The sequence below is a fragment of the Aspergillus terreus genome, genomic scaffold, assembly GCF_000149615.1.
Source record: "Aspergillus terreus NIH2624 scaffold_4 genomic scaffold, whole genome shotgun sequence".
NCBI classification, from domain to species: Eukaryota; Fungi; Ascomycota; class Eurotiomycetes; order Eurotiales; family Aspergillaceae; genus Aspergillus; species Aspergillus terreus.
This window is the reverse complement of record NT_165927.1, coordinates 1,906,989-1,920,221: the sequence shown is the minus strand read 5'-3', so window position 1 is coordinate 1,920,221 and position 13,233 is coordinate 1,906,989. Positions and strand designations below refer to the sequence as shown.

At 54.9% G+C, this 13,233-nt stretch overlaps 5 protein-coding genes across 5 annotated transcripts; 2 read left to right on the top strand and 3 right to left on the bottom strand.

The window, feature by feature from the left end:
* Positions 1-173: 173 nt before the first annotated feature.
* Positions 174-523, top strand: ATEG_03476 (uncharacterized protein; the record flags this gene model as incomplete). The annotated part of the gene is made up of 2 exons (XM_001212654.1): positions 174-211; positions 262-523. The coding sequence occupies 2 exons, from the start codon at positions 174-176 to the stop codon at positions 521-523; spliced, it is 300 nt and encodes a 99-aa protein (XP_001212654.1).
* Positions 524-1,210: 687 nt separating this feature from the next.
* Positions 1,211-2,791, bottom strand: ATEG_03475 (uncharacterized protein; the record flags this gene model as incomplete). Its single annotated transcript, XM_001212653.1, has 2 exons — positions 1,211-2,281; positions 2,513-2,791. 2 exons carry the CDS (start codon positions 2,789-2,791, stop codon positions 1,211-1,213), a joined length of 1,350 nt encoding a protein of 449 aa, XP_001212653.1.
* Positions 2,792-3,295: 504 nt separating this feature from the next.
* gliC (cytochrome P450 monooxygenase gliC) lies at positions 3,296-5,800 on the bottom strand (the record flags this gene model as incomplete). The annotated part of the gene is made up of 5 exons (XM_001212652.1): positions 3,296-4,523; positions 4,578-4,765; positions 4,828-5,018; positions 5,195-5,304; positions 5,361-5,800. The coding sequence occupies 5 exons, from the start codon at positions 5,798-5,800 to the stop codon at positions 3,296-3,298; spliced, it is 2,157 nt and encodes a 718-aa protein (XP_001212652.1).
* An 820-nt stretch (positions 5,801-6,620) lies between these two features.
* gliJ (dipeptidase gliJ) lies at positions 6,621-8,057 on the bottom strand (the record flags this gene model as incomplete). The annotated part of the gene is made up of 5 exons (XM_001212651.1): positions 6,621-7,104; positions 7,155-7,374; positions 7,423-7,724; positions 7,784-7,937; positions 7,985-8,057. The coding sequence occupies 5 exons, from the start codon at positions 8,055-8,057 to the stop codon at positions 6,621-6,623; spliced, it is 1,233 nt and encodes a 410-aa protein (XP_001212651.1).
* A 1,148-nt stretch (positions 8,058-9,205) lies between these two features.
* ATEG_03472 (uncharacterized protein) lies at positions 9,206-13,128 on the top strand (the record flags this gene model as incomplete). The annotated part of the gene is made up of 9 exons (XM_001212650.1): positions 9,206-9,416; positions 9,665-10,140; positions 10,215-10,529; positions 10,675-10,727; positions 10,837-11,087; positions 11,142-11,763; positions 11,989-12,125; positions 12,368-12,671; positions 12,873-13,128. 9 exons carry the CDS (start codon positions 9,206-9,208, stop codon positions 13,126-13,128), a joined length of 2,625 nt encoding a protein of 874 aa, XP_001212650.1.
* Between the last annotated feature and the right edge of the window lie 105 nt (positions 13,129-13,233).

Sequence of the window (13,233 nt, the reverse complement as noted above, 5' to 3'; positions counted from 1 at the left end):
TCTGTTCCTCTCGCGATACGTCCGAAAGAGCCTGACCTCGCTGTTCACCAACTATAAGCACATAAGTCTCCGAAGGCTCCGACGCCAATTCCAAGGTACTCACTTCCAGCTATATCAGCACAAGCCCATCCTCATTCGCCCAGCTATCAGACAGACACCTCAATCATCTCAAAATGGCCGACCTGACCGAAATTAACCGCAAGCACTTCGAGTCCGTTGTCCATCTCCACAAAGACCGATCAGTGAACTAACATGTCATAGCAAAGTGGCCTCTAACCACCAAAACGACTTTGGCGAGCTCATCGACGCGGTGATTGCTGAGCTCAAGTCGCGGCGTGGCTGGATCAGTCCCAAGTTAACCAACACCCCAAACACCGACCCTACTGCCGGCGATGCGGTCCGGTTGTTGGATTATGCCTGCGGTGCCGGGACCGTGTCCAAGGTATCTAGACTAGACACACCTACCTATCTCCACCCGCCCATCGCCGACTTCTGGACTAACAAGGTGTATGCCAGGCCCTAGCTCCGTACGCAACACAAACGATCGGCCTCGACCTCTCAGCGAACATGGTCTCCGAGTACAACAAGGCCGCGCAGGAAATCTTCCGTCCCCACAGCGCCGGATTTGCGCGGATGGAGGGCTTCCAGCACGATCTCCTGGGAGATTCCAACCTCGGTACTGTCCTCCCCAGCGGCACCCTCGCGCCCTTCGACGTCATCGTCACCGGGATGGCGCTGCACCATGTTGTCGACGCCGGCGGACTGCTGCAGCGCTTCGGCCAGTTGTTGAAGCCCGGCGGGGTCTGCGTGGTGGTTGATATGGTGCCGGGGTCTGCGCGACTGGGTGACCCGGGCTCGGAGTTGATGGAGGAAGGGGGTGTGTTTGGGACGATTGCGAAGCACGGGTTTACAGAGGCGGAGATGCGAGAATTGTATGAGCGGGCCGGGATGGGGGGGTTTGACTATGTAGTGTTCGAGCAGCGGTTTCGGTTTACGCTGTTTGGGCAGGTTTGCAGTAGTCTTGGGTTTATTGCGAAGGGGGTGAAGGGAGGGCTGGCTTGAGGAGGGATAACTTATGTGGCCTGTATTCGCAGCTGCGTCTACGTCGACGTCGAGATGCTAGTTAAGCTCTAAGGGTTATATCGTGAGAGTCCAACAGTGAAGATAGTATGATTATGTCAAGTCAAATCACCCATAACTATCCAAACATTCAAGCACTCTTTCTCTTCGTCGACATCCCAACAGCCCCCAGAACCGCCACTGAAAAAAGCGCCACAGCCAAATACCATGCCGAAACCAACGCGTCGTTATAGACCACTTTCACCGCACCCATATGCTGTGCGTCAATGACCGTGTCCAAATTTGTTGCGCCGACCTCCTGCACGAGGCCCGGACTGACTCCGGGCACGGCTCGGAGAAGCCCAGTCTGCAGCCGGTTCGCAAACACCGCCTGCGCAACAGAGACGAAGATGGCGCCGCCGAACGTCTGGCAGAACGTCAAGATTGCCGTCCCGACGGGGATATCAGCCGCGGGGAGCACAGCCTGCACCGCGATGATGGGGAGCTGGATGCCCATTCCCACTCCGGAGCCCAGGAGAACCTGGTAGCCGATCCACTTCGGATGGCCCGTGTGTACTTCGAAGGTTGTCATGAGGCCTGCGCCGGCGGCTGCAAGCACGGTAGCGATATAGAAGAACGGGACGGGGTTACCCGTCGCGGTGACGCCGCCTCCCGCGACGAAAGAGAAGATCACCATGGAGAGCATGAGCGGGAGACACATAATGCCCGAGTTCACGGCAGAGGCGTTCTTGATCGCCTGGAACCAGATGGGGAGGTAGTAGATGATCGTGAAGTAGGCACCGGCGAAGAGGGTCATGAAGAGGGAGGAGAAGGCCACGGGATGCATGGTGATGATGCGCGGCGGCACCATGGCGTTGTCTTGACGCTTTCTCTGGATGGCCAGGAAGGCGATGAGGAGCACGCCGGCGAGGACGAAGAGGGCGATGATGCGCCCGTTGGCCCAGGGGAAGGTCGTGCCGCCCCATTGGAGGGCAAGCAGGAGGCAGACGATGGCCGGGAGGAAAGTGACCACGCCCAGAGGGTCCATGTGCTGGAAGAGGGTTTTGGACGATGCCTCGACTGGGACGGTGTTGGGGACGTGCAGAAACTGAAGGAGAACTACGATGACAACGGCACCGATGGGCAGGTTGATGTAGAAGCTGCCTGCGCTTAGAACATGATCAAAGGGCTCGGGGAGGTAAGTACTGACCACCATCTCCAGCTAACATGGGATGTGAATGCGCCTCCAAGTAACGGTCCGACGATGGACGAGATACCGTATATCGAGCCAAATATTCCATTGTCTGCGGGAGTGGTCAGAATAGCCCGACAGAAGCGGAATCCGAGAAAACGCACACAAAGGACGCTTCCGCGGCTCAACTGAGTAGGCGACAATCACCATGGCCCCCTGAAAGATCCCTGAGGCCCCAAGTCCGGCAATCGACCGACCTACGATGAAAGCATCCGAGGTGGGTGCCGCGCCGCAGACCGCAGACCCGATTTCGAATATGATAATGGCCGCCAGGAACACCCACTTGATCGGAAAGTAGCCGTACAGCTTTCCGAAGATGAGCTGGAACATGCAGGTCACAAGCAGGTACGAGGAGCCATACCAACCGACGTCTTCGAGGGCCTTGAACTGATCGGTGATTCTAGGGATAGCAGTGGCGATAATTGTGTTGTCCTTAACAACAACTGTCAGCCAGACATATACTGATGTAACTCTGCGCATGAACCGATCTTACTAACCAGAGCAACCAGAAAGACTGCGAGACAAAGCACGGTGAACACAGCAGCCAGGCGCAAGCCGCTCAGCTCCGTGCCCGGACTGACATTGTCAAATTCATCCTGGACGGGCTCCTTGCTGACCGGAGCCTGAAGGCCCTCCTCAACAGACATGGTGTACGTAACGAAGGTACTCAAGACAGACAAAGCGTGGTCGACTGGATTACTGATGTATCGGCTCCGATTCACAGTCCAATATGTCGCGTTTTAAGCCACTCGACGACTACGAGTTTGTCATCTAGCGAGTCTGGATCCTCCATTGATCCTAACTACTGTCCGCCTGTGCCTGGGTACCTTGGGCGTCGGTGTCTTGCCAGATTGACGCCCCCGAACAGCAGCTCCAATCGGAGGCATTAGATGCTAGGTCCCGTTCCTGCCAGGGTGACAGCTAATTGATCTGGCTCCTTACACTGGATATGGTGTTATATTAAACCCGATGACTGACGCTAGTCTATGCACGAGCGCCCCGTGGTGTACAGGTCAGCTCGATCGTAGGATGTGTAATCCAAGCGTCTAGATCGCGCTTCCACTCCCTCGAGTCCGCAATCTGGCCGTCTTCAAACCCCAGCCTCCAATTGCGGACAAGGTGAACAAGGAAAACGCGAAGGATGAGGTCAGCAACGTACTTGCCCAGGCACTGGCGAGGCCCGAACCCAAATCGCCACATATGATAGCGTAGATCGGCCCCCTTCACCCCTAGGAAACGTCCAGGCCGATATTCATGGCGATCAGGGCCCCAAAACTCGTGCTCGACGTTCAGTGCGTAGGCGTCGACAATGTAGTTTGTCCCTCCGGCAATGACATAACCATCCAGAACGCGCGCTGTCGGCGCCGCTTGGGGAACCGAGAATGCGGCCAGCGGTTTAAGACGGGACGACTCTAGGATACATGCGGCGAGATAGGTGGAACTGTCTTGCAGATACATGGGCATCGCGGGCCCCTCCGCCTCCTGCGCAGCGGTGATGTTCTCATAGAGCTCCTCCTGAACGGCCGGGTTGGCGGCTAAGAAGACCGGATTCCACGACAAACCGCCCAAGGTGACGTCTAGATTTGCAAAGAGCATCTCATCCAGCGTTTGGTAGGCATTTGCAGCTGTAATCATCCCATCGGATACTGCCGTGAACAGTTGATACACGGGCGTTGCGGTGGCACCACGCTCCCTGGCTCGGCAATAGGCGGCTTGGTTGAACGCTACCCACCGCGAGCGGAACTCCCGTAAGGCGTGGTTTGCCTCTGTGGGCAGATACTGGGACCATGTGTATCTGGCCAGCCCGCCCCTGATCACGAATTGGAACAGACGTTCCCGGAGAGGAGCCATCTGGCGCAGTTCGTCCTCCATCTCCTGCGTCATGTGTCCGTACAGGATATCTCCGACGACCAGGAACGGGAGGAATTTGAAGTCGTCTGCTGGGTTGAGCGTGCCGCGCTGCAGGGCGGTACATTTTTGGAGGTAGTCGCCAACCCTGGAGTGTATGAGATCGAGATAGTTGATGGCCTTGCTGTGAGTAAAGGCGGCTTCACAGACTTCTCGAACTCTCCGCCAATCTCCTCCACTGATGAGGCCCAGACATTGTCCCAGAACCTGTCCCATCAGATAGCCCGAGTCATTGTTCACCGCTTTGGAATGCCGGTCTGAGTCGCGGAACACCAGCTTTATATGTTCAGGCGTCTGAAGAACGCTGAATGTAGCATGTCAGTACGTGCTGCGGTGGACTGTGGAGCAGATCTCCTACACTTCTGGCGTCGTGCCCGCCCAGATGCGGTAAATCCGTCCATGCTCCTTTGCCCACTGAGCCCGGTTCTCGATGCCGTCGAGGAATTTGCCCTGATCACCCTGTCCGTTGGGCCAGCGGTAGGACCGCCCGGGAATTTGCTGGCCCGTTTCGGAGTGGTGGATGGGATACCGTCGGGTGAGATAGTACTGTCCTCGTTAGACGAACTTTCAGAAACATGAAGGTGGATGAGGCGGGGCTTCGAGCGTACATTCAAGAGGTTTGACATCAAGTCAGTTATAGCTTCATTGAGAATGTCAAGCCTCAGAACCCAGCGCCAGCCTGCATACGCCAGAACGGCCCCGAAGAGGATGTAACAGAGCTGGGACTGCTCTACCACCAGATGCCTCACGCTCTCCAGGGGATACATTTTCTCAATGATATGATGTGTTTTATCGAACTCTGCCTCCACCTACAATAGTTTTTAATGGCAGGGGATGCTGGAGGTTCTCATCCTTTTGCTTGTGCAATGCGTCCACGGTGACCGAGCAACGGGCCGTTTCCTACGGTATGACATATTTACCGAATATTCATGCTACTGATTATAGTAAACTAGTACATTGAGTTAAGGTCCGTACCAGTGGCCGTGCTACTGGGACGTGTGTTTATGTGGACTTCTTCGAGGCTAAGATCCTCTCCATGTCCTCCATTATCAACTGCTGCACGATCCCAGCTCCGACAGTAGCGCCTAGACAATTAAATCAGTTGGGAACCTCTAACTGAGGGAAGGAACATGAGGCACACTCACCAGTGCCGATGGCATTCGCAACAGCCTTCATCGGCGTCGCCGCATCACCGGCAACGAAAACACCCTTGACGTTTGTCGAGCCCAATGGATCGACAGTCTTGACATGTTCGCCCATGACAGGGTTCTCTTCGATCTCGGCCCCGAGCCTGGTGATCATAGCCTTACCAGCCACGACGGTATACGGTTTGTGCCCTAAGTATCCCAACTTGTACTCCTTGCCTCCCTCCACGACGACAGTCACGCCGATGTCCGGAGCTACGGCGGGCACCAAGCGAATGACTTTGCCAGTCTCCACATTGAACTTGAGTGCGTCCACCTTTCCGAGGGCCTCTTTCATTGCGTCATTATCGGGAATAGGCCCGTCGGTGAAGACCGTCGCCGGGCCGGAGCTGGGCGTCACGAGGAGGTTCAACATCTGCGCGAGGTGCGCATACATGGGGTTCGGAAATGTCAGGACACCCGCCGGGAGGTGAGATCGTTCATATCCATCGCAGAAAAAGCACTGGAATCTACACCAGCGTCACAATCAGCGGTGCGGAAGAGGCGAGAGCCGAAAGCGGAGCAGATCTTACATATTTTGAGGCCAATTCTCGCGATAACCCTCGATATCCGGAAACACTTCGACAGACCCCATTGCCAGGGCCAGCTTGCGCCCTGACCAGGTTCGGCCATCGCGGGCGACAACATCAAATGAAGTTGGGGACACATTCTCACCGTCTCGACTCTGTTTTATGTCCACGACCTCTGCCTCGACGAAGTCGATTGTGCCGTATTGCTTGATTTGCTCCGTCGCGATGCGGCGAAACTCAGCTGGGGGGGTACCATCTCGCGAAATCACATTGTGCATTTCCGCAGCGCCTTCGTTTCGGAAGCCTGCATTGTTGGGCTTCGTGAAAATTGCCGCTCGTCGGCGAACGCGAGCGAGGCTCAGGGCGACAGACAGGCCCGCAGGGCCGGAGCCGATGATCAAGGCATCATATGCTGCTGGGATGGTCATTTCGGGCGATATGAGGGCAGGCGTATATACCAGATATGTGAATAATGCGAATGCAGTTACCAGAGCCAGGAGCAAGCGAAGGGAAATGTGATCAAGCATAGTCATAGACAATAGTCAATTGGGCGAGACCGTATATCTTCCTCCTGCCTCACCCCAAAGGTTCTCATCGCGCCGTGTCAGCGGTCCGTTATGTGGAATCACCGGCCCGGAGGTTCCTACACTACTAAGCTAACAAATAATCCATGTTGACCTAACACTTTCACGGCCGGAGACCGCGCGTTCTTCCCTGCTCGGCCAGCATCTGGCGCTGTTCTGCCGTCCAGATTGGTTTGACCACATCACACAGCACCCCGGTAGACCCCTCTGCCTGCTCCCGGACCGCGACATCCTCCACTTGCTTCATGACTCGAAGCGTGTTTAGACCAACAATTTTCTCGATCCGCTCCTCGCTCACTCCGCGCCGGAACAGGTCCGCCACAAGCTCCGGGAACCGGGAAACATCGTCCAGGCCCAGGGGGCCCTCCAGCATGCCGTCGAAGTCGGACCCTATTCCCACATGGTCGTACCCTATGGTTTCCGCAATGTAGAGGATGTGATCAACTACGCGGGAGCCGGTAGTGTTGGCGTCGTCTGCGGAATTGACGAGGTCTCGTAGGAAGCAGACCATGATCAGCCCGCCGTTGCGCTTCAATTGGTGTAGGATCTCGTCGGTGACGTTTCGGGGGGATGGTGTTAGCGAAGAGCTGCATGGGCTGCGTTAGAAACTCATAGTAGATGATAGGGCTATACATACGACGCGGAGTGGGAGAATATCACGGGTGCCTTGGAGATTGCAATTGCATCTCTCTGCGTTGCTTCGCTTGTGTGGGAGAGGTCAACGATCCTGCCATGGACAGCCGTGAGATACTTGAGCGTAAGGGAATGGAAGCCAGTTCTTACATTCCTAGACGGTTCATCTCCCGGATCATGCGTTTGCCCCCCGTACTCAGACCATGGTGAACTGGTGTGTCTGTCTACTGCATCGTGAGTCTCACACTATTCTCGCCTTGTGTAGAGCATACCCACCGCCGAATCACAGTATCGATTGTTTTTTGTATGACACAGTGTTGCATACCGCACTCCTAGCTTGTGCATCATCCGTAGGGCACTCGGACTGTGTGCGATCTGGTGGAGACCTTCGATTCCAATGAGGCTAGCAATGCGGCCTGCACGGAATATTTTCCAGACGTCGGCGGCGCTCTGCGCCAGACCAAATACATCGGGGTGTTCGCTCACCATGCGGTGGATTACGTCGATTTGCTGCAGGGTTTGACGCAGGCATTCTAGGTAGGCTTCATCAGACTCCTTATCTGAATGCACCGGGCTGACGGGGAATGTATTAGCATTCTGATCATCCCGTGGGTATGGTATAGGTAGTCGAACTTGGGTACATAAGCGCTCCAGAACTGCCCTCCCACGGAGCCCTGACGTAGCCTGGAGATGTCGGTTTGCCCAATGGGCAAGTCATTCAGGCTTGCTCTTGTGAGATTGTTCTGATAAAGCCCGCGGATTATAAAGGGGAAGTCGTTGTGTCCATCTCCCCTCAGTTAGTCGACGACAGTCCGAACCGACGGGCCGGCTTACCAATAAGTGGTACCCTACAAAGCAGCTGTTGCGCCCGCACTAGGTAGGGGTTTTGATTCAAGTCCGTGGTCATCGTATCTATCACTTGGGATGGAATCGACTGCGCTTGGGCAAATGAACCACGTGAAGGGAGGTGGGAGGTCCTCCACAACTATATAACCACCGGAATCCACTTTGCGGGCCGAAAAACAATTACTCTAACATCCATCCCCTCGACTCCAGATTTTAGAATGGACATAGTCATGATACCCCCACATAAAGCGATACACTGCCACAATCACCACTCCTACCCACCTCGGACAATGGCCTCTTTCGTTTGTGCTGACCTTCGTCAGCCGTGCCAGCCCTCGGATTACCCGTCGCCAGAAAACCAGAAAGGTCCAGCTGCCGAGTCGCGCTCTGTAAGTCAAGACTGGGGTGTATACTGGCAGTGACTGTAAGAAGCCTTGATACGGCTGCGGCAGATGGAATTCTTTGGCACCGTCGAGGATCAAACCCTGGAAGTATTCAGCCTAACCCACCGACGTTGATGCAATATAGTGGAGTGCGTTTACCATATATCGTTTGCTCGACGCTCGATTGGGCCTGAAAGGGTATTTTGCCTTCAGCGTGTAAGCCATGATCTCTGCTTGTTCTTCGGCGGAGTCCAGGACCCTGGCATGCACGATTATCTCCTCGTATCCAACTCCGGCACCTTCAGTGACCACCAGGCGCCGGTAATCATCTGCCGTAAGGAGATAGGCAACGCCGTGAACTGGCGGAATCGGTTTATCTCCAGAAACCTCATTTTCGAGCAGATGGGCTATGCTGGCAAAGGCGGGTTCTGCGTAGGGAATGCCGAAGATGTCAAAGCAAAGCCTATAATCAGGCACAATGACGGCTTGCATTTTGAGAGGCGTAATCCCGCGGCCCTTCATCACCAAGGACCTCATGTTGGACCCGTAGGCAAAATACCATATACCTTTGGCATGTTTTCCTGTCTCACTAAAGGGCGCTTTGGGTACCTGTCGCGACATCGTGACGGCCGAGGGAAGAGACATTCTCCGGAGTGTGGACGAAGCTCCCTCATGGCCCTCTTCCTGGTTTATGTTCGCTGTCTTTTAGCTCTGCGGATCTCCACCTCTCGGCGGCTTAGACATTGGAAGACGCCGGACCGGCCGCATTCCGAGCTATATCTGTGGTACCGTCCCCGTACTCTTGAAGCCGAACAAGCTGGTCAATATGGCGAACCTCAGTGGCCTATCCAATAGATCAAGGACAACGCTTGCTTCCCTCCGAAGATTCGGGTTCCAGACTACCCAGCAAGCCAAGCCTACCGAGTCCAGCAAGACGCCCATTGACGCATCTGTGGCAGAAAACTGGTCTATTCGACCGGAGCTGCTTTCGCTTTTCCAAGAAACGCTTCAAACCGAGCTGGGAGCTCAGGTAAGAAGTGGTTGTTGCTGTTATCATGTGCGTCGATTGACTCTGCTAGCATCTGTCGTATCCCAACAGCCACCACGGAGACACGAAAACTCTCCAGGCTCTATGTACCTTCTTCAATCGGTATTTCCGGCCCCATCTGCAAGTCAAGGATAGTCATATTGCGCTTGCCTCGGGCTCAGCGAACTGCTTGACCGGCCTATTATACCATATCTGTGAACAAGGTGACGGTGTTCTAATCCCGGCGCCCTACTGGAGTAAGGCCGCGTCCCCGTATCCTGGCCCTTTCACATGGGAGAAATACCAACACGGTCTCTGCAGATGGCTTTGACTTCCATTTCGGTGTCCGCGCACAGGTCAACCCCGTTGCCGCACCCATTCGCGATCTCCACGATGCCTTCAATCCAGATGGACTGCTAGAATCGCTAACGGCGGCGTTTGATACCTCGCCATATCCGATTCGCGCCGTTGTACTCACATACCCTGGAAACCCACTCGGCCAATGCTGCTCAGCAGAGGCTCTCCGCCGCTGCGCTAAATTTTGCCACGATCGTGAGCTTCATCTGATCTGCGACGAAGTCTACGCGCTGTCGTACTTCGGGGCAGCCGACTCCGAAGCAACTCCGTTCCAGTCTATCGTCAGTTTTGATCTCAATGCTATGGGGTGCGATCTTTCGCGGGTCCATGTCGTTTGGAGCATGAGTAAGGACTTCGGATGTAGCGGGCTACGATTGGTAAGTCTTGTTCATTGCTAGCATACTGCTGGCCAGAGTCAATATGGCCATCAAATTAATAAGCTCCGGCCCAGGGTTGTGTTATATCCCAGGCAAACCCAGAACTCATCCTTGGCCTGCGGGTGCCCACAAGCACGGAGGTGTCTTCGCTGTCCACGCTTTGTTCGACGGCACTCCTTACGTCTGCGACCTTACCAGACATCATTGAATTAAACGTGAAAAGACTGTTATTATCCTACAAAGCGGTAATCGCGACCCTTGAATGCCACGGAGTGGAGTATATACCAGCTACAGCGGGACTATGTGTTTTTGCTCGATTAGCGCCAGAAGCAAAGACCCCAGATGACGAAATCGGTTTTCAACATCGCCTGCGAGACAGCGGGCTGCTTGTTAGTTCTGGGAGCGCATATCATATTGGCCCTGCGCGGCTGGGCTGGTTTAGAATTACGTTTGCGTTGGAGGAGGGAGTGCTAAGAAGGGCATTGAACATTCTTGATCGCTATCTGGGCGGTGACCACACTGCTAACTAGTTAGAGAGCTTCATCAATATCATACAACTCCATGGTTAAGGGCTCCTCGGACAAAATGTACGAAGAACGAACGGCCCGGCCGCCAAAAATGCCGAAGCACCGCCTCGGCCCGATACGCACTGCTCAAATGCCAGGTGTATGTAAGGCCCTGATTTGGCGGATTCAGACGACCGAACAACGTGAGACAGAAAAAAATGGAACCCACCCTCAAGATCCTCGGAGCATCGCTCCAGGAGGCTCTCTCGCAGCTCACCGGACCACTGAACAAGGAGCGGCTCGCGGCGCTCCACGACCACAGCGAAGGAAGACTTGTGGATGCAAACCTGGGTGAGGCGGCAGCTTATACGATTGATTTACTGCATCAAGTGGAGCAGTTGCTTGAGCCGTCGTCTTTGGTACTGGCTGACCATTTTCTCGGTGAGTAACGCAATGCACCCTGTCCGATGAGCATAGCGTTCTGAGAACGTCCAGGATATCTCAACACCAAATGCCTCTGCGCCGCTGTCGAGTTCCACATCCCCGACCTTCTGGTTGAGGGCCCGAAATCTGTGTCGCAGCTGGCTCAATTATCAGGCGCCAGAGCCGACAGACTCGGACAAGTTCTACGACTTCTTCGGAACAATGGGATCTTTCAGTACGACACAGAGAATGCCACGTACAGCAACAATCCGACATCGAGCATGCTGCGCAGCGACCACTGGACGCAATGGCACAATTGGGTCGACCTGTATGGGAACGAGTTCTACGACATGGCACGGGGAATTCCAGCATCTCTAAAACAGGGCACAACTCGAACACCAGCGCAGATTAATTTCAATACGGACCAATGTATGTTTGATTACTTTACGGCCCAGGGATGGCTGCCTCGGTTGCACCGGACTTTGGGCGGCGGTGCCACTGCGCAGGCACCCGGCATTCTGGCCGACTATCCCTGGGAGGACTTTGGAGACGGGCCCTTTCTGGATATCGGGGGCGGCGAAGGTGCCCTGATTGCGCTGATCCTCCGGAGACATACTCGCACCAAGGCAGCGTTGCTGGACACGCCCCGGGTCATCGAGCATGCGCGGACACTCTTCCTGTCGCCGGATGGGAAGTACGCGGATGTTGGAGACCGGGTCCAGGAAGTAGGGCTCATAGCGGGAGACTTTCTTGAAAGCGTCCCCAGCTTCGAATTCTACACTATGAAGTGGTGCCTGCATGACTGGGATGATGTGAAGACAGCTAAGGTGCTCTCCAACATTCGCGAGGCTATACGGGTGACCCCTGAGAGTAGGCTAGTGGTGCTGGAGTCGATCTTGGCTGATGGCCGGAGCAGTAGGCTCTCGCGCTACGGAGACCTGACTATGATGGTGAGTGCGGACGGGCAGGAACGGACTGAGGCCGAGTGGCGTACTCTTGCCGGACGGACCGGTTGGGAGATCCGGACGATTCGGAAGCTGCGAGGGGCCTGGCCGTGTGCGATTGAAATGAGGCCGGTTTAGAGAGTATAAGTACTATAGACACAGAGGTATTGAATATGATTACCATTCTCGAAAAGTATACTACTGCAAAGCAGTATATATGGCTTCCCAAATCGGAGCACAGTCCATTTCCGTCAATCACGGCGACGTGGGGTATAATGGAAAAGTGATACTCTATGTCATCAAAGGTTTCAAGCGGCCATGCTATGAGCAGACTGTGGATACTAACCAGCATAGCCGATGAAACGTCGTACATCAACTACATCAAGCCCCTCATACTCGCACACGAACTGGAGATCCCTCATGTACTCTCCGTAATCGACACGAAGGACGAATGGTTCTACCGCATCCACCCCGAGCGCATGGTCCCATCGCTCAAGGATCAGGATCCCGAGACAAAAGCAGAGGTGATTGTGTTTGAGAGCACCGCCTGTCTCCAGTACCTTGCGGACCGGTTCGATGACGGGACATGGACCGGACGGAATGCAGCGGAGCGAGGATCAGTCCTCTCGTGGACAGCATATCAGACCGCCGCACTAGGGTACATTCCCGGAGCTTTCCCACGTATTCGCGTACCTTGGTGTCCGGAGCTGATTGTGCACTCTGAGCAGGCCGACGGCAAAATATTGGCTCTACTTCCTCCGGGGATATCCGACACGCCAAAGCCCCGTTCAGCTGCCACGAACGATACAGAAGTATGGCTTGAGTGGGACTGCTAAAGGCATGGAGCTAATGAGTCCAGACTACACGAAAACTGTCTCCGGCAATGGGATATCCTGGAAAAGCGGCTTGCTAGGGATGGACAGGAATACATTGCCCTGAAGGACCGCCCGACCATAGCGGATCTGTCGTATTTCCCCTTCTCAATGCCGTGGATGTTCCAGTTCCTCGGTGTCGATATTAAAGATTGGCCTAGCATCGAGCGATGGAGCCAGCGCATGCTAGCACGGCCAGCCGTCCAGGCCGTTATGGAGATGGGGCCGCAGATCGGACACTAAGCCTCTGTCATCGAGGGTAGATTGGATAGCATCTCTGAATGAAAGCAAAGTGCCACCGGTCCGAACGCTGCGTTGGCCATAGGAGCATAATAGAATGATTTCTAT